Source organism: Ailuropoda melanoleuca, chromosome 8 (assembly GCF_002007445.2).
Source record: "Ailuropoda melanoleuca isolate Jingjing chromosome 8, ASM200744v2, whole genome shotgun sequence".
Lineage (NCBI taxonomy): Eukaryota > Metazoa > Chordata > Mammalia > Carnivora > Ursidae > Ailuropoda > Ailuropoda melanoleuca.
In genome coordinates, this window is record NC_048225.1 from 98860197 (window position 1) to 98876580 (window position 16384).

The 16384-nt window shown below is 36.3% G+C and overlaps 1 protein-coding gene across 7 annotated transcripts in view; it reads left to right on the forward strand.

The window, feature by feature from the left end:
* The window catches only part of PTPRC (protein tyrosine phosphatase receptor type C), a 123535-nt gene extending 107585 nt beyond the window's left edge, over positions 1-15950 (forward strand). For all 7 annotated transcript variants that reach the window (XM_034666989.1, XM_011218906.3, XM_011218907.3 and 4 more), the window contains 10 exons: positions 290-447; positions 649-784; positions 2552-2701; positions 6713-6803; positions 7852-7985; positions 9154-9288; positions 10914-11036; positions 11253-11428; positions 12988-13123; positions 14832-15950. In XM_034666989.1, the coding sequence (XP_034522880.1) occupies positions 290-447; positions 649-784; positions 2552-2701; positions 6713-6803; positions 7852-7985; positions 9154-9288; positions 10914-11036; positions 11253-11428; positions 12988-13123; positions 14832-15107 (1515 nt within the window). In that variant the 3' untranslated portion in view covers positions 15108-15950. The remainder of the gene's footprint in view (positions 1-289; positions 448-648; positions 785-2551; positions 2702-6712; positions 6804-7851; positions 7986-9153; positions 9289-10913; positions 11037-11252; positions 11429-12987; positions 13124-14831) is intronic.
* Positions 15951-16384: the final 434 nt, after the last annotated feature.

Below are 16384 nucleotides of genomic sequence, written 5' to 3' on the forward strand. Positions count from 1 at the left end.
GTGTGTTTGTTTTTGTTGTTTGTTTTTGGCATGGCAGCTTGAAAGTTCCTAGCAGCTTTAGCTAGCTTACTATACCTTACTTCCCTTACTGGTAAGGTATTGTTTACTGGTTAGTGCATGCCAACCTTGCATGATGTCTCAACTACTGGTTATTCATTGGAAAGGAAAATGTTATTATGGCTGAAAAACTTGCATGAGGAGTTTTTGGTACTGGTTCCCCCTTCCACTTATTTGTTGGGTTGTTTGCTTTGAAAAAAAAATCTCAAAGAAAATATTATCTCTTGCCTAGAAAAAAGAGAAGGCCACCGGGAGAGAGGTGACTCACATCCAGTTCACCAGCTGGCCAGACCATGGTGTGCCTGAGGATCCTCACCTGCTTCTCAAGCTGCGAAGGAGAGTGAACGCTTTCAGCAACTTCTTCAGCGGCCCCATTGTGGTGCACTGCAGGTAAATGAGGTCCCACCGCGGACGCCAGGGCTGTTCCAATCCTTGCCTTGGCGGCTGTTAGGGACATCCTTCCCTTTGGCAATTGCTGTTTTGGGAAACAGTCTGTGAGGAGAAACTTATATTCTTTCCTCTGCTTCATCCTGTCAGCTTTTCCATTCATTTCCCTGCCACAATCATGCCTTTGTTTGCTTGTTTTGTCAGTGCTGGTGTTGGACGCACAGGCACTTATATTGGAATTGATGCCATGCTAGAAGGTCTGGAAGCAGAAAACAAAGTAGATGTGTATGGTTATGTTGTCAAGCTAAGGCGACAGAGATGCCTGATGGTTCAAGTGGAGGTATGTGCTAACCTTCAATCACTATACTCACTTTTGTTTCTTGACTGAAATCTCTTTTTTGGGGAGGGAGGAATAGTGAAATCCAAATTCTTCTCAACTTCAACAAGTGAGTGAAGATAGTTTTCTTTTAATTTCCTGAAACCTTAATCAATTGATAAGCACCATAGTTAGAAACATCTTGCATTAGTGGCTAAAAGTACTGTAGGAAAAGGATGATTCCAAAATACATAAACAAACAAACAAACACATAAATACATAATAAAATATCATTTACAGATGTCAGAAAGGAAAACAAATAAATAAAAAACACCGAAAACCAATTTGGCAGAATCTCATAAAATTAAAACCAGGGAGACAGAATAGTATAGTGCTTAAGAGCCTGGATTTTAGAACTAGACTTCCAAGGTTCATATCTTGCCTTTAATTCTTAACCCTGTGTATCCTTTCACAAGTTTTTAATGTTTCTGTGCCTCGGTTAAATCATCTGTAAAATGGAGATAGTGATGTATTTACCCTACTGAGTTTTGATGAAAAAGTAATCCAAAGAAAGTATGTAGGCAAGTCCCTGGCACATGTATGTAGCCAGTAATTTTAAGTGATGGTTATTATTGAAAATGTCTGCACTTGACCCAGCAATTCCACATGTATGTTTATACCCAAGAGAAGCACTCGCAAATGTGTACAACTAGAAACATGTGCAAGAATGTTCATTGAATTCAGCATTGATAGAATAGAAAAAAAGAAGGAAAGAGGAAAGAAAGAAAGAAAGAAAGAAAGAAAGAAAGAAAGAAGGAAGAAAGAAAGAAAGAAAGAAAAAGAAAGGGGGGAAAGAAGGAAGGAAGGAAGGGGAAGGAAGAAAGAAAAACACTTTATTCATATCTATGGGAGAAAGGCAAACAAAATGTAGACATATGGATGCCATACAGTGCACGCTATGCAGGTGAATAATCTTGGTCTGTATCTATCTATGTGGTTAGATGCTGGATGAAAACCATGAGTGAATAATATCACCGAGTGAAACATATAAGATACAATTGACAGAATTTTAAGGAAGCACACAAAAATGTTCAATGTTTATAGATACATAGATATTAGTGCAGAAGTATAAAAACAGATTGTCAACCAGGAAAAAAAAAAGAAAAAGTATTTCCTATGGAAAAGGATACAGTCAAAGTCAGGGAGCTGGAGTGAGTGGTTCAAGAGGCTTGAACTTTATCAGAAATATGTCGCTTATTTAAAAATAGTGGATTCAAATACGATAAAAAGTTAGGAGTTGTTAAATGTAGATTTGGCATAGTGTGCTTTTTTTTGATAATTTCCTCTGTTTTAAAAGATTCTGGAAAACTCTTTTTAAAAATGTGTTCTATGGAATATCAACTTACATTCTTAGATACAGTGTGAAACTTATTATAGTCTTATATATTAGTGATTTGACTTAGTGGATCAGTAATAGTCACTGAAGGAAGTAACATATAAAGCTCTCTAATTTTTAGAAATAAAATAAATGTTATGCACTAGATAGTAGATATTTAATCTATTTAGCAAGCTATTTTTCCCTGGGAAAAAAATCTGATATGGAATTTGCTCTCATTCTAGAGAACTGTGAGAGCCAAATTCCATAATACTCAAATGTTATAGGTATCAGTTTTCTTTTATATACATTGTCTCAATATGACCAAAATTATGGAGATGCATAATTTATTTAAATGTGATTTATAGGACCGTAAGTTAGCAGTTACTTATCCATAATTTCCTTTGGAATTGTAGGCACAGTATATTCTGATCCATCAGGCCTTGGTGGAATACAATCAATTTGGGGAAACAGAAGTGAGTTTGTCTGAATTACACCCCTATCTATTTAACATGAAGAAAAGAGATCCGCCCAGCGAGCCATCTCCATTAGAAGCTGAATTCCAGGTAATAATAGTGATAGCAATAATAATAATTATGGATAACTTTCATTGAGGCCTATTTTTTAGTGCTGTGCTATACGTTTGACGTATTCCTCGAATTTGGGCCTTACCATAACCAATGGAGCGCAGATGAGGAAACTAAGACACGGAGAGTTTAAGAGAAATGCCTGAAGGTGCAAAGCTATTATGTAGGAGGCTTGTTTAAACCAAGAAATGTGTCTACAGCCCACACTTTTAACCATTTCTCATTAAGCTGGTATAAAATAAAGTGTCAAAATAATAGTATATACCCACAAAACTGGTCCGCCAAAGGCAATATAGCATCTCACCTTTTAAAACTACATCTGGTTTTGGTTTGTAAAGGAAATAATTAGAGGAGTTTATGACTACTTAGGAAGTTTAACTGGCTGGAGCTGGTAGACAGAAACTAAAGGATAAATACATGTGTCCTACCCTATTTATTGGGCTATTACTCTGAAAGCTAGCCTAGGATGTAGTTCACTCATTCAGAGAATTCTCAAAGCTATCTCCAAATTGCTCAGTGGTCCAAAAAAAAAAAAGTTTTGCAACTTTTCTCATGATTTTCCAGGTTACTGAAACTTTCTGTAAGCTACCAAACTGGTCAAATTGGAGAGTTTCACAAGACCAGGAACATGTTTTTAATCAGATGCAGAATTGCTTAATGTTTTGGTTCCAAGTGAGGATAGGGGGGAGGTGGAGTTGGAGAATATAATAATCACCAGGTAACACAATCCCCCAGAAGACCAGAGTATAGTGGAAGAACAGCAGGCTACCAGGGTAGTCTTGAGTAGAAGGATGTTTAATTGCTGTTTTCTTGCTCTTTTAGCTGACAAATCAACCACATTTCAGTACACTAACCCTGCTAAACCACATATACATATATGCTGTTTGGAAACACTTATACATGTAATTTAAACATTCGTGTGTAAAGTCCCTAAAAGAAAGAGTAAATTCTGTCATTGAACAAATATGATTAGGTTTTTGCTCATGTACAGTTTTGGGCACAAGAGTCAAAGTGATTTGCAGGTGGACATGGTGAGAAAGTGTTACCCAGGTTACAGGTAGTGACTATAACTAGAAACAGTGAAATTGGGGCACCTGGGTGGTTCAGCCGTTAAGAGTCTGCCTTCGGCTCGGGTCATGATCCCGGGGTCCTGGGATTGAGCACTGATCAGGCTCCCTGCTCGGCGGGAAGCCTGCTTCTCCCACTCCCACTCTCCCTGCTTGTGTTTCCTCTCTCGTTGTCTCTCTCTGTCAAATAAACAAATAAAATCTTTTTTTTTTTAAAAAAGAAAGAAACAGTGAAATTATCCCATTTAACATAAAGGAAGATGGAAAACGAGAGAAGAGATGTAGGCTACTTGGTAGATTTGGTGATAGGTAGTTGATGTATTTCTTGTCAATTGCCTTTTCTTTCTAAAGAGCATATGAGGCAAGATCATCAGTTAAAAGTTTAGGGGGACAGGAGTGAGTAGCGCAAAGAAGAACTTATGCTTGAGGAAGAGGAAAGTAAATGAAAGAGTTATATCAAAGTAGGAAAGCAATCTCCCCCAGGCAAAGGTAGTAGCTTGCTGGAAATTGTTGTTGGATCATTTGAAATCTATGGTCATGAATTTAAAGAGTCAGATGGTTTTATTGCTTTCTATGGAAACATTGAAAATAGGGGCTGTGTATACAGATGGTTGGGTTAAACTCATCTAGGATTTCTTAAAGTGACTATTTGAAAGTTGGAGGCAAATTGAGGGTGTTTGCAAGTGTGTGATATAGCGGTGGATGATAAAGAGCAAAGGGCCACAGAAGGACAGTAGTTAGGATGGTGAGTGGAAGGTTTTGATAGAATTGCACATTACTAGACTGAAGATGCTAGAATAAAGGACTAGGAAGAAAAGAGGTAATTTTCAATAATGAGATGGTTGAAATGATAATTTTTAAATGAATGTTTGAAATGAAACTTACAAAGGTAAAATGGAGAAAGTGGATGGCAGAAGAGTGGAGGGAAAGGTCATAGGAAGTAAGGAAGCTAAGAAGAGACTAACGTGTTGCATAGGTCATCCTTGTCAATGTTGAAGTAACCAAGAATGATGACAGATGTGGGGAGAAAAAAAAAGGCAGGTCTAAAACTAAATGGGGTGGAGTGATCCAATAATCAGTACCTGAAGCCTCTAACAAAGGTCAAAAGAATATGACATGGTGTCAGGAAAATCAATGTAGTTGGACTTTTTGAAGGAGAAATGAATAGAACCAGTTTATAAGTAGAAACAGGTAGCAAAGACAGCACATGTATTTCCTTTAAGCTGTGATGTATATGGGGTATGAGTGGGGAATTCAGTTATTTTTTTTTTTTAAAGAGCTACTGCTGCATTTTTGGTGGCGTTTTCAAGGGACCCTCAGGTTTCACCTGGTGCACCCCCTCAAGCAAAAAAGGTGAAGGAACTGTTGGGAGAAAAGCTTTAAGGCGGATGGCAGTTTACTGATGACAGACCCTAAGTACCAGAGAGCAGATAGGAGGACATTGATTGGTGAAATGTAAGACTGAGTTGTATTTGAGAATAACTATTTAGATAATATTTAGTAATAGAGCTCTAGCACATATGGTTGCACTGGGAGGCTGAGACCAAGGTGTGAAAAACCCTTCATGTCTTAAATGAGGGTAAGCCATTAGTGTTATCTATAACACTGGGTATTGGCTAGAGGGCAGGGGCCACTGGGCGACCATTCTGATGAGCAACAAATGTGATGCTTTCCAAGGCATCAGCCTCCATGCAGTTCATTAAGGTGAGTTCAAGCGGCCTAGTAGTCAGTGATGAGGCTTTCATCCACTCAGTCACACAGCAACGCATGGGGTTTGAAACGGGGTGCCATATTTAGTTTGAAAGCACACCCTATTAAAATACATGCATATATATATACGCACACATACATCCCATGCACATATAGTTGTGTGTGTGTAAAATCCTACTAAACTGCCTATGATGAGCTCTTTCTGCTTAGATTACTCATCCACTTGACAGATATTTATTTAAGGACCAATGGGAAGAAAGGGCTGCAGGCGGAGAGATCTTCCAGAATAAATGGCATTTAAATTGATAGTTAAAAGGCAAGTAGAGGTTAGCAGAGTGACAAGGGAAAAGGATAGTCCAAGCATAAAACTCACACGAGCTAAAGCACAGCTCGGCCCCGTCCCAGACTTGAGGACGATGGTTGGCTGAAGTCCAAGGGGACCATCACAGGGTGAGCCTGGACAGACAATCTAGAGTGCCTCCCTAAAGGCTTTTTGTGCAGTTGAATGCTTCTTACCAATGATGGCAAACTGCTGAGGAGCCTCCGTGGGACTCTATTTCAAGTTTTAAGAGGATTGGAGCAAGTGAGGTTGAAGATAAAGAGGCCAGTTAAGAAACTGTTGGTGTTTTCAAGTGAGAAATGAAAGTGGACTGTACTAAGTAGAAAGAGAGAGATGCAAAAGGGTTTGAGAGCTTCCCCAGCAGAAATGAGAGGTCTTGCTGACTGATCAGCTACTGTGAATGGGAGGGAAAAGTAGGGAAGGCTTAAGCAAATGAGATATCAATTATCTGAAGCACGAGCCACGTCTTCTGTGAATGCTGTATCTGGAGAGTTTATAGCTGATCACTTCAAGTAAGGTACCACTGCCTTTTGCAATATGGATAATCATCAACATGGGTACAGTGCTTCAACTTATAGAAGAACAGACCATGCTATTTTGCTCTCCAGCAGCTCTTAAGTAGGAAACCTATTTTGTTATATAATTGTGTATCTTGAGTTCAAACTTGCCATGTCAAAAATATTAAATGCCTGAAAAATTAAAAGGAAAACTTCAGAGGCAAACTTAAAAATTGTGAACTATAGGCAATGTATGCATATTATTTCACAACTTGATGTAATACTTTTCTTTAGGGAACATCTTTCGCCACAATAATAAACAAAACCACAACTTGCATTTTAAAAACAGTGTTCCATTCTATTTTTTCACCCTCAGAGACTTCCCTCATATAGGAGCTGGAGGACACAGCACATTGGAAATCAAGAACAAAATAAAAGTAAAAACAGGAATTCTCACGCCATTCCATGTAAGTAGCTCATTTTATGTTACTCTTTGGTATCAGATAAAAGTAAACTTTTTTTTGGATGCACATACACAAATGATTTTGAAGCAAGTTTTCAACCTCGGGTTGACAATAGAGAATAGCTAATGGGTTATTTAAATTTAATTATAGCAAATACTTTGCACCCCAAACATTCACAATGGACTTTGGAAGATAGACTATATTCAGTATTTTCTTTCTACCAATTATTTCAGAAATGGTTGTCAGAAAGACGTAACCTCAAGCTGGGAGAAAAAAGGCCAAGTCCACCCAACTAATTCTCTCTCATCTTTAGTTTATTTCAGTTATTTGTTTCAGGGTAATTGCTAATAGCAACCATTACTTCCTTTTTTTTTTCTTTCTGTTTTCTCTTTATCCCTTCCTGCTATCTGGGAAATTGACAGTCGGTAAAAAGTACCCTATACACTATTAATCATCAAACTGAACAGATCAACATACATAGAGTTTCAATGCTTGAGTTCTGTTACTTAAGAATTTTGTAGGATCATATCTAGTACAAGTTTCATTTTATTCATTTGTGTAAACTAAAATTAGCATGGAGAAAATATAACCCAAGCTAATAAACTAGACAACCAAAATAAATCATACCAATGTATGGTTGACCTGTTGTTAATTTGATGTTAACAGGTTATAATTGAGAAATTAGGTTTTTACCTAAGCTATGTATTTTTTCAAACTTATGTATTTTTAAACATATCTAGCAGAATGATGATTTTCTATGAAAACTCAAGTATATGTGTCAAAGATTGAATGATTATATGGACTGTTATATCTATTTGTTGCATAACATCCCATTTTTTTCTAGGAACTTTTCTGAAAGCTTCTTTTTCCTAGATTTCTTTTTTATAACTTGTTAATCAATATGAACTGAATTTTATGTAGGGTCTCATTTCATGTACAACAAACAGTAAATTTACATAATGCAATATGTTACTTCTCTAATTTCTGCATGACAATCAAGCGGAGATTTGATTTTTTAAAGAAAGACTTACTACTAATTTATTTTCCGTAGATGACTTTAACAGAGTGCCGCTTAAACATGAACTGGAGATGAGCAAAGAGAGTGAGCATGATTCAGATGAATCTTCGGATGATGACAGTGACTCAGAGGAAACAAGTAGATACATCAACGCGTCTTTCGTAATGGTAGGTACTCACATTTACAAAGTCCAGAATCTAACCCTTTAAAAAATGTATTTTAGAAGACACTGTAAAAAAAAAAAATCCGGGGGTGCCTGGGTGGCACAGCGGTTGAGCGTCTGCCTTCGGCTCAGGGCGTGATCCCGGCGTTACGGGATCGAGCCCCACATCAGGCTCCTCTGCTATGAGCCTGCTTCTTCCTCTCCCACTCCCCCTGCTTGTGTTCCCTCTCTCGCTGGCTGTCTCTATCTCTGTCGAATGAATAAATAAATAAATAAAATCTTAAAAAATCTGTATTTTTATGGACATTCATTAAATGATTTTATAAAAGAATGATGAGCTTGGCCATAACTCTATATTGATTGACACAAAATTTCAATTTTTAATACTGTATTTTAACTTACTGAAAGACTTAAAGTTATTAAAGCCTAATGTGTTGATAGAAAATAAGACAATGCTTATAAGTTACAATTTATGACCAATAAGACTCTTCATATGAATTTGAAAAATAATACAATTTCAGCAAATACAAGTATCTGAAAACATTTATACTTACTCAAATACCCAATTTGTAGGCAAATAAAAATGTGCATATTTGCATAACTAAAAAATTTCATTCAGATTGTCTGAATTATTAAATGAGTCTGTGTTAATAACTTTTTTTTTCCATAAACAGAGAATTCTAACAAGGAACTCTAGTCATTCAGTAAATACTTTTTGCATATACACTAAGTTGGATTTATTTTCCAAATTTTTCTAAGACACAGTCATAGAATATTAGTTTAATTCTGAGTTATCTTAAGACCGTGTAGACATCTTAGAGACATAATGAAGATAATCTGAAATGCTTATGTATTTTCTTTTTACAACTACATTAACTTTTTTTTTTTTAAAGTTAGTCTTGGAAGGCAAAACTTGTTAGTTTTGTTAAGATAGTATGTTCTAAACTTGATTTCACACTATTAGCTAAGTATTGTCATTAACTAAATAAGTGGTTTACATATAGATATCACATTGTTTCTTGGGTCTAAGGATCTTCATATTTTTATGTAACAGCAATGATATCAAATTAAGTGACAATATTTGCAAATGGTTATTTTAAGAATCCATTGTTGTCTCATTGGTGAGCAAGAGTAACAGAATCTCTCTCGTCTCTCTCTCTCTCTTTTTAAAGAGTTACTGGAAACCTGAAGTGATGATTGCTACCCAGGGACCACTAAAAGAGACTATTGGTGACTTTTGGCAGATGATTTTCCAAAGAAAAGTCAAAGTTATTGTTATGCTGACACAGCTGAAGAATGGAGACCAGGTTTGTACTTTTAAGAATATTTTTTTTTTTGGTCTTTCTGTCATAAAATATCATTCTCCATTCTTGGATTACTTGCTCGATTACTCTACCCTCAGATTTTTGACCCTTCTGTCACAAAGTTGCCTTTGTTCATTCTTACCATCTTCCACCCAAGTTTCAGACTTTGGCATCTCATGTCTGGGTTCTGACAGTCTCTCACGCTACTTTCTCCTGTCCTACACACCGTCGGCAGATCATCTCATCCACAGCAACCCCAGTGTCACTGCTTGCTACAAACAACAAGCAACAGACACATTTTCCTTCTGTTTTCTTCAAATGAAAACCAAACTCCTCAATGTGATGCTTAAGACCTTCAATAACCAGACTCTCATATATCATTCCATTTTCTTTGTATTTTTATGTTTTCCATAGTTTCTGTTCTGGACAAGTAGGTTTCCTGACCGAATCCTGATACACCATTTGCATTTTCATCACTGAGATTTAATTTACTGGCATTCCCTATATCTAACTGTGTCCTCTATTACCATTTTGACCCTTTTCTTCTAGCTAGATAGAACTCCTGAAAATTTTATCTAAATCCTGCCTTCTTTATGTTCATGTAATATTTATTATTATAAAATTCTGTAGTTGGAGGTGAACCTAAGATCTAATTTGATCTGCTTAATGCCTGTGACGTGTATTTGCTCTTTTCCTTAATCCCTTGAGTTATCAAAAATCTCACTACTAGTAGATTTTACTTAGTTTTAACACCTAACACATTATCTGGCATATCTTAAAGCTTACTTAATGAACACCCTCATAAGCATATAACCATATGCCTTTTCTTTCTCTCTGCCTTTTCTTTGGTTCCCTATCCCTGGACATAGGACATGTTTTATTTTATGGCTTTTTTTTTCTTTTTTAAAAATGAAATAACATTTTCAGATTTCTAGCATGGAATTCTAGCAATCTTTTCTTTCATCTAAATTGTGAGAGCCAGGAACTGAAATGCTAATTTAGGCAGGAATGCCTATCATCGTCAGCAATTGTGACTATAGTTGGTGCAGAACCATTTGGAGAGAGAGAACATGCTTTTGTGATCCACCCTGCTCTGCAATCTGACCCTTTACTTCGATACGGAGTCAACTTGCAAGGTTTCTCATGGTGTTGGTCAGCGAGATACAGAGACAGAACTCCAAAAGATGAAGTCTCCTTCCTCAAGGGCCGCCGGAGAGACAGTGAAACTCGTTATCGCAGGGTTCATGATCAACATCAGCTCAATCTATACATTTTGAAGAGGTGATGATAATAAGGGTATGGAAGGAAGAAACAAATCTCATGGACCCACACTGGTGGTGACAGAGCCATTCCTGTGGTGTCCTGGGCACTTTGGTTATTTCTCAGTTCCCTTGATTTGCACAAGGAAACACCAGGTATTGTGGAATGGATGGCCACCATACTTAAGATAGATTTTAGAGTTTTATGTGTGGTTTTCCATTTTAGAACACAATTGGTAGTTTCGATTTAATAGAATGGAGGGAAAGAGAGAGAGGAGAGACAGAGACAGTAAGAGGTGCTCTGAATACGTTAAAAAGCAAACAGAACACTTGTGTGGAAGTTGTTGAATTGTGTTCTTTCTTGTCTAGGAAGCCTGTGCTCAGTACTGGGAAGAAGAAAAGCAAACATATGGAGATGTACAAGTTGATATGAAAGACACCAAACAATCTTCAGCTTATACCCTCCGTGTATTTGAACTGAGACATTCCAAGGTATGTAAGTAATTTCAGGAGTATGTGTTTTTGTTCTGGTAACTGATCTGGCAGAAAAACTACTATAAATTACTCTATAAAAGCAAAGCAAAATCTAGATAATGTTTTCAGAATAAAACTTTAAGAGGAGTTAAAAGAAAGTAATTGTGAAGGAAGTGTAACTAACAAATTATTAAATGGACTGAACCTTACTTGAATTAATGTTCCCTTCTTTAGAGGAAAGACTCTCGGACTGTGTACCAGTACCAATATAACAACTGGAATGTGGATGAGCTTCCCTCAGAACCCAAAGAATTAATCTCTATGATTCAGACTCTCAAAGAAAAACTTCCCAAGAATTCCACTGAAGGGAATAAGCATCACAAGAATGCGCCTCTCCTCATTCACTGCAGGTGGGTGGGATTTGATAAGATATTCTCTAAAAATCATCATAATGCTTGACTTCATGGTTTATACTTCCTGTTAAATTCCATTTATCCTGACATAGAAAATGCATGACCACAGCGAAAGCCTCTTGTGGAATCAGTCACTCTCTCAGTTTTGCTCCCATGTATAGAGCAATTTCTATAACTAATATAGACATATGATAGTAATGATTATATTATAGTGCAATAGCTTTAGTCTATAAGTTTCTTAATGCCAGCGTCACATCATATTCGACTTCCAGTGCCTAACATTGAATCTGGAATGTCATATGTCCTGGATGAATTAATTAATTAATTAATTAATGTCTTGCATGAACAGACAAGAGGATGGATATCACATTTTATTTATGCGTATCTGCATTGATCCACTCTATTAGGTGTTAAGAGAATCCAGAAGAATGAATGCTTTGCCTTCAGTAAACATATCTTAGGTTATACATTAACTGAAAAGATTCTAATAATATATAATAATGTTTGACTTTATTAATTTCTGCTATGTAGACCCTTAAGCTTTCCTCTGGGAGAGATGCCTACATATCTACCTTAAATAAGAGATATTGAAAGAAGGATGCATAATATAAAATATTTACATAAGACACATCAAAGTAAATGCAAAATAAAAAAATAAAAGTAAAATGAGAAAATGTAAACTCAGTGAGATGCTTTTAGAATGTTCAAGAAAACTTTATTATTGTTATTTTTATTATTATTATTAGAATTGCATACACTAGTATCAAGTCCATAGATATCCATGACTTTTCAGTCTTTTTTAGAGTTTTCAAAGGTGAAATTTATGCAGAAAGAAAGCTAAAGAAGGCAAGGTTAAGCTTTAAAACTACATGTGTTTCTTAGGATATGGCTGAATACCTATTATATGTCCCTTAGTTATGCACAATAAATAAAATCCTGCTAATAACATATTCTCTAAATTGAATCTTTATTATAATGTAACATGCTTCTTACAGTTAAGTAAATCATTGAGTTGTCCTCTTTTTAATGAATAATTCTACCAGGTATCATTTTTCTACTGATGCAGAAATGTAGACATTTGTAAAAAGCATTAGAGGGACAGACAAAAGGAGGAGAAAAAACATGCGGTCTAGTAATATACAAAATATTGAGTCCAGTATCTGGTTTTATTGATTTCTAGGCATGTCTTTATCTTCCCTAAATCTCAATGTCCTCATCTGTCAAATTGGCATTACAATATTTGTCCTAACAACTTCCTTACAACTTCAGATGTAAATAAAAATGCATTATAATCTATAAGGTATTTAAAAAAAGAAAAAAATATTTTTAAAGCCTGAGACAAGTAGTTTTTAAACTGTAAGATTATTATATTCTTAAACTGAAAAAGTTTGTCCAAAAAATGCATTTAGCGGAAGTGTTTTGCTCTTAAGAGATTGGAATAACATAATTACAATAAACACGAAGTGAAGGATACATTCCATCTCTCTCAGTTTTTATTCTAATATCACTTTCTCCATAAAATGTAGGATTATTTTCTTTTTTTCTTCCTTTTATAGAGATGGATCTCAGCAAACAGGACTATTTTGTGCTTTGTTAAATCTCTTGGAAAGCGCAGAAACAGAAGAAGTAATAGATGTTTTCCAGGTAGTAAAATCTCTCCGCAGAGCTAGACCAGGAATGGTTCCCACGTTTGTAAGTAAACCTCACAGCTGCTCATTTGATGTGTTTGGCGTTTTTATTTTGACAGTTTCTTCTCTCTCTTTCCTTCCTTCTCCCTCTTCTCCAATTCTCTACTTTCCTTTTCTTCTCTTCTATTTACCTTTCTATTTTTCTTTCCTATCTTCCCTGTTTACATAATTCACAATAAATTATTATTAATATGTTTTCTCTTTAAAAATATTTTATTTATGTATCTGAGAGAGAGCACGAGTAGGGGGAGCGGCAGGCAGAGGGAGAGGGAGAAGCAAACTGCCCCCTGAGTAGGGATCCCCACGTGGGGCTCAATCCCAGGACCCTGAGATCACGACCTGAGCTGAAGGCAGATGCTTAACTGACTGAGCCACCCGGGCTCCCCTCGATTATTATTAATATAAATAAGAGAACTAACTAGAGCTTGCCAGCAATTCGTTGTGGCAGTTCATGAAGAACGTCTCTTCAAATGCTCGTGAATTCCCTAATTTCCCCCATCTTTACTCCTGTATGAATTTGTATTGCTGTGTAACAAACCACCCCAAAATTAGTGGCAGAAAAAAAAAATTCACTGTAGTTCAATAGTCTATTGGAACAAAATAGTTCTGCCGATCATGTCGGCTTCGGGCAATCTAGACCTGGCTCACTCGTTGGTTTGCTGGGGTTTGCCTTGTCCAAAATGATCCCTCCTACCAACAGACTGGCAGTTGCTAACCTTTAGCTCTGGCAACAGGGCTGAGTAGAATGCAGGTCTCTCCTTCTCCAGAAGACTAGCCAGGCATATTCACATAACGGCAGCAACAGAGTTCCGAGAAGTAGGGCAGCCCTATGCGAGACCTCTTGAGGCCCAGGCTTGGAAACTGGCACGACATGTCTTTCTCTGCATTTTCTTATCTAAACGAGTCACAAGGCCAGTTCAGATTCAAGGAATGGGGAAATGGACTCCACCTCTTGTTGAAAGGGTCTGCAAAGTCACCTTGCCAACAAGTGTGGCTGCAGAGAGGATAGTAAGTGCGGCATTTTTGTAATCAGTCTAACGTGGCTCTTCTGCAACGGTAGAGGGTAGTCTGGAAATTCATAACTAGTCCCCATGTAAACTTTACCACTCACTCAGATCTATGCAGCTTTCAATTGTGCAGGACATTGAGCTTGCATATAAGTGATTTTAAAAATGTACCGAGTGCCTACTATGTGCTCTTGCCATTAAGCGACTCACTGTTTAGTATGAGGAAAAGGCAGATATTTATTAAACAATGTAGTAATTGAAATGACAGATTAATCAAAGAACATGAATGAGGGCACTGAATTTAAACTATGGGGGGTCCTCATCGGCTTTCCAGAAGCAAGGGGCTGCTCTGCTACTTATATGAATGATGAATAGGCATTAAAGCAAGAGGATAAGCCCAGAAAGTGGCATCACGGGCCAAGGCATGGAAATGAGACACCACGTGGCCTGTGAGGGGGATGAACACGTTTGGTGTTGCTCCAAGGTGAACTTTGAGAAATACCCTGCCGTCAATCCTTTAGAACTGTAAGGGGATGAAGCCATTTAAGATGTTCTTTTTATAAAAACAAAAAAGAGTAGTTTTCTCTTACCCAGGACTTCCAAGTAAATGACTAGTTCTTGCTATTTTTCAACTGATATAAAAATAATTATGTAAACTTTCTTTATAATAATTACATAAGCTTTCTTGCTTCTTTCTTTTTCCAGGAGCAATACCAATTCCTATATGATGTCATTGCTAGCACCTATCCTGCCCAGAATGGACAAATAAAGAAAAGCAACAATCAAGAAGATAAAATTGAATTTGACAATGAATTGGACAAAGCAAAACAGGATGCTAATTGTGTCGGTTCACCTGGTGCCCTTGATAAAGCCAATGAAGGAAACAAAGAAGATGAAGGTACTAAAGCCCCAAGTGGCCCTGAAGAGCCAGAACATTCTGCCAATGGTCCTCCGAGTCCAGGTTTAACTCAAAGTGCATAGGAAAAAACATATATAGAACTCAAAACATTGTATTAAGTGTTATTTCTTTTTTTCTAGTAGTAGAAGGACAAAATAGGTATACAGTGGATTAATGAAGTACATTGGACCAATATTTGAGAAGCTTTTGTTTTACTACTGTAGAAACATATTTAACACAGTTTTGCTAAAACGTTTGTACAGTTTCATGCATATTTTAAAATTTTACCTGTCATTCAGCAAAAAATAACTTCTTTGTAGTCTTTGCGTGTGTGTGTGTGTGTGTATGTGTGTGTGTGTGAGAGAGAGAGAGAGACAGAGACAGAGACAGCAACAGAAAGGGAGAGAGACAGAGAGGATGCTTTTAAGGGAATTTAAATGCTTTTGAGAAATTTCTCCCTTCTATTTGAAGATAAAACACATTTTATACTGAACGTATTAACTTAGTCTAAAGAACCTATTTTTTAAATGGTAAATTGTGTGTGGGCTCTAAGAATAAAATGTACATTTCTAGAATGACCTCAAGATGTCCTCCTTGTTCTATTCATATATATCTTATAGATTACTATTTTATTTCTAGAAATAGACATAAAAGTAGTATGTGTGTGTGTAGTTACTACAAGAAAGTTAACTAAATTAACATTTGGAAATCTTACATTCCATACGTTAGCATTCAGTCCATATCTTTCAAGCTCATTTAATCTAATTTAAAATTTTCAAGCAAGCTTATCTTGTTATATTCATATGGTGTTTATAATTTTGTAGCATGGACAATTCTCTGTATAATATGTGAAATTCATTGCTTGATACTTTTGACCAACAATTATGTTTGTTGCAGTTGAATTTAAATAAACATCTTTAAACAAATGCCATCTATATTAATATTCATAGGATAAAAATAGAATTATGCAAACATATTTGTGTGAAATATTTACATTTGAAACCTCATCTAGCTATTTTTATGGGATGCAACACTGATATGAGAAATATATTGCACATGCATATGTTCCATGTTAAAGTTCATCCTTGACTTTCACCCAAGTGCATTTACTTTGTCTTCTATCCATTTTATTTTATTTTAACTCCAGAATAGTTAATATTCAGTGCTTATTAGTTTCAGGTGCACAATACATTGATTCAACAATTCCATTTATCACAACAAAAGTGCATTGACTTTGAATTTCTCAAATGTTTAGACTACAATAGATGAATTATGTAAAAAGCTCACATGTTCGTTGATTGATGAATGGATAAAGAAGTTATGGTAAATATACACAATGGACTACTACTCAACCATAAAA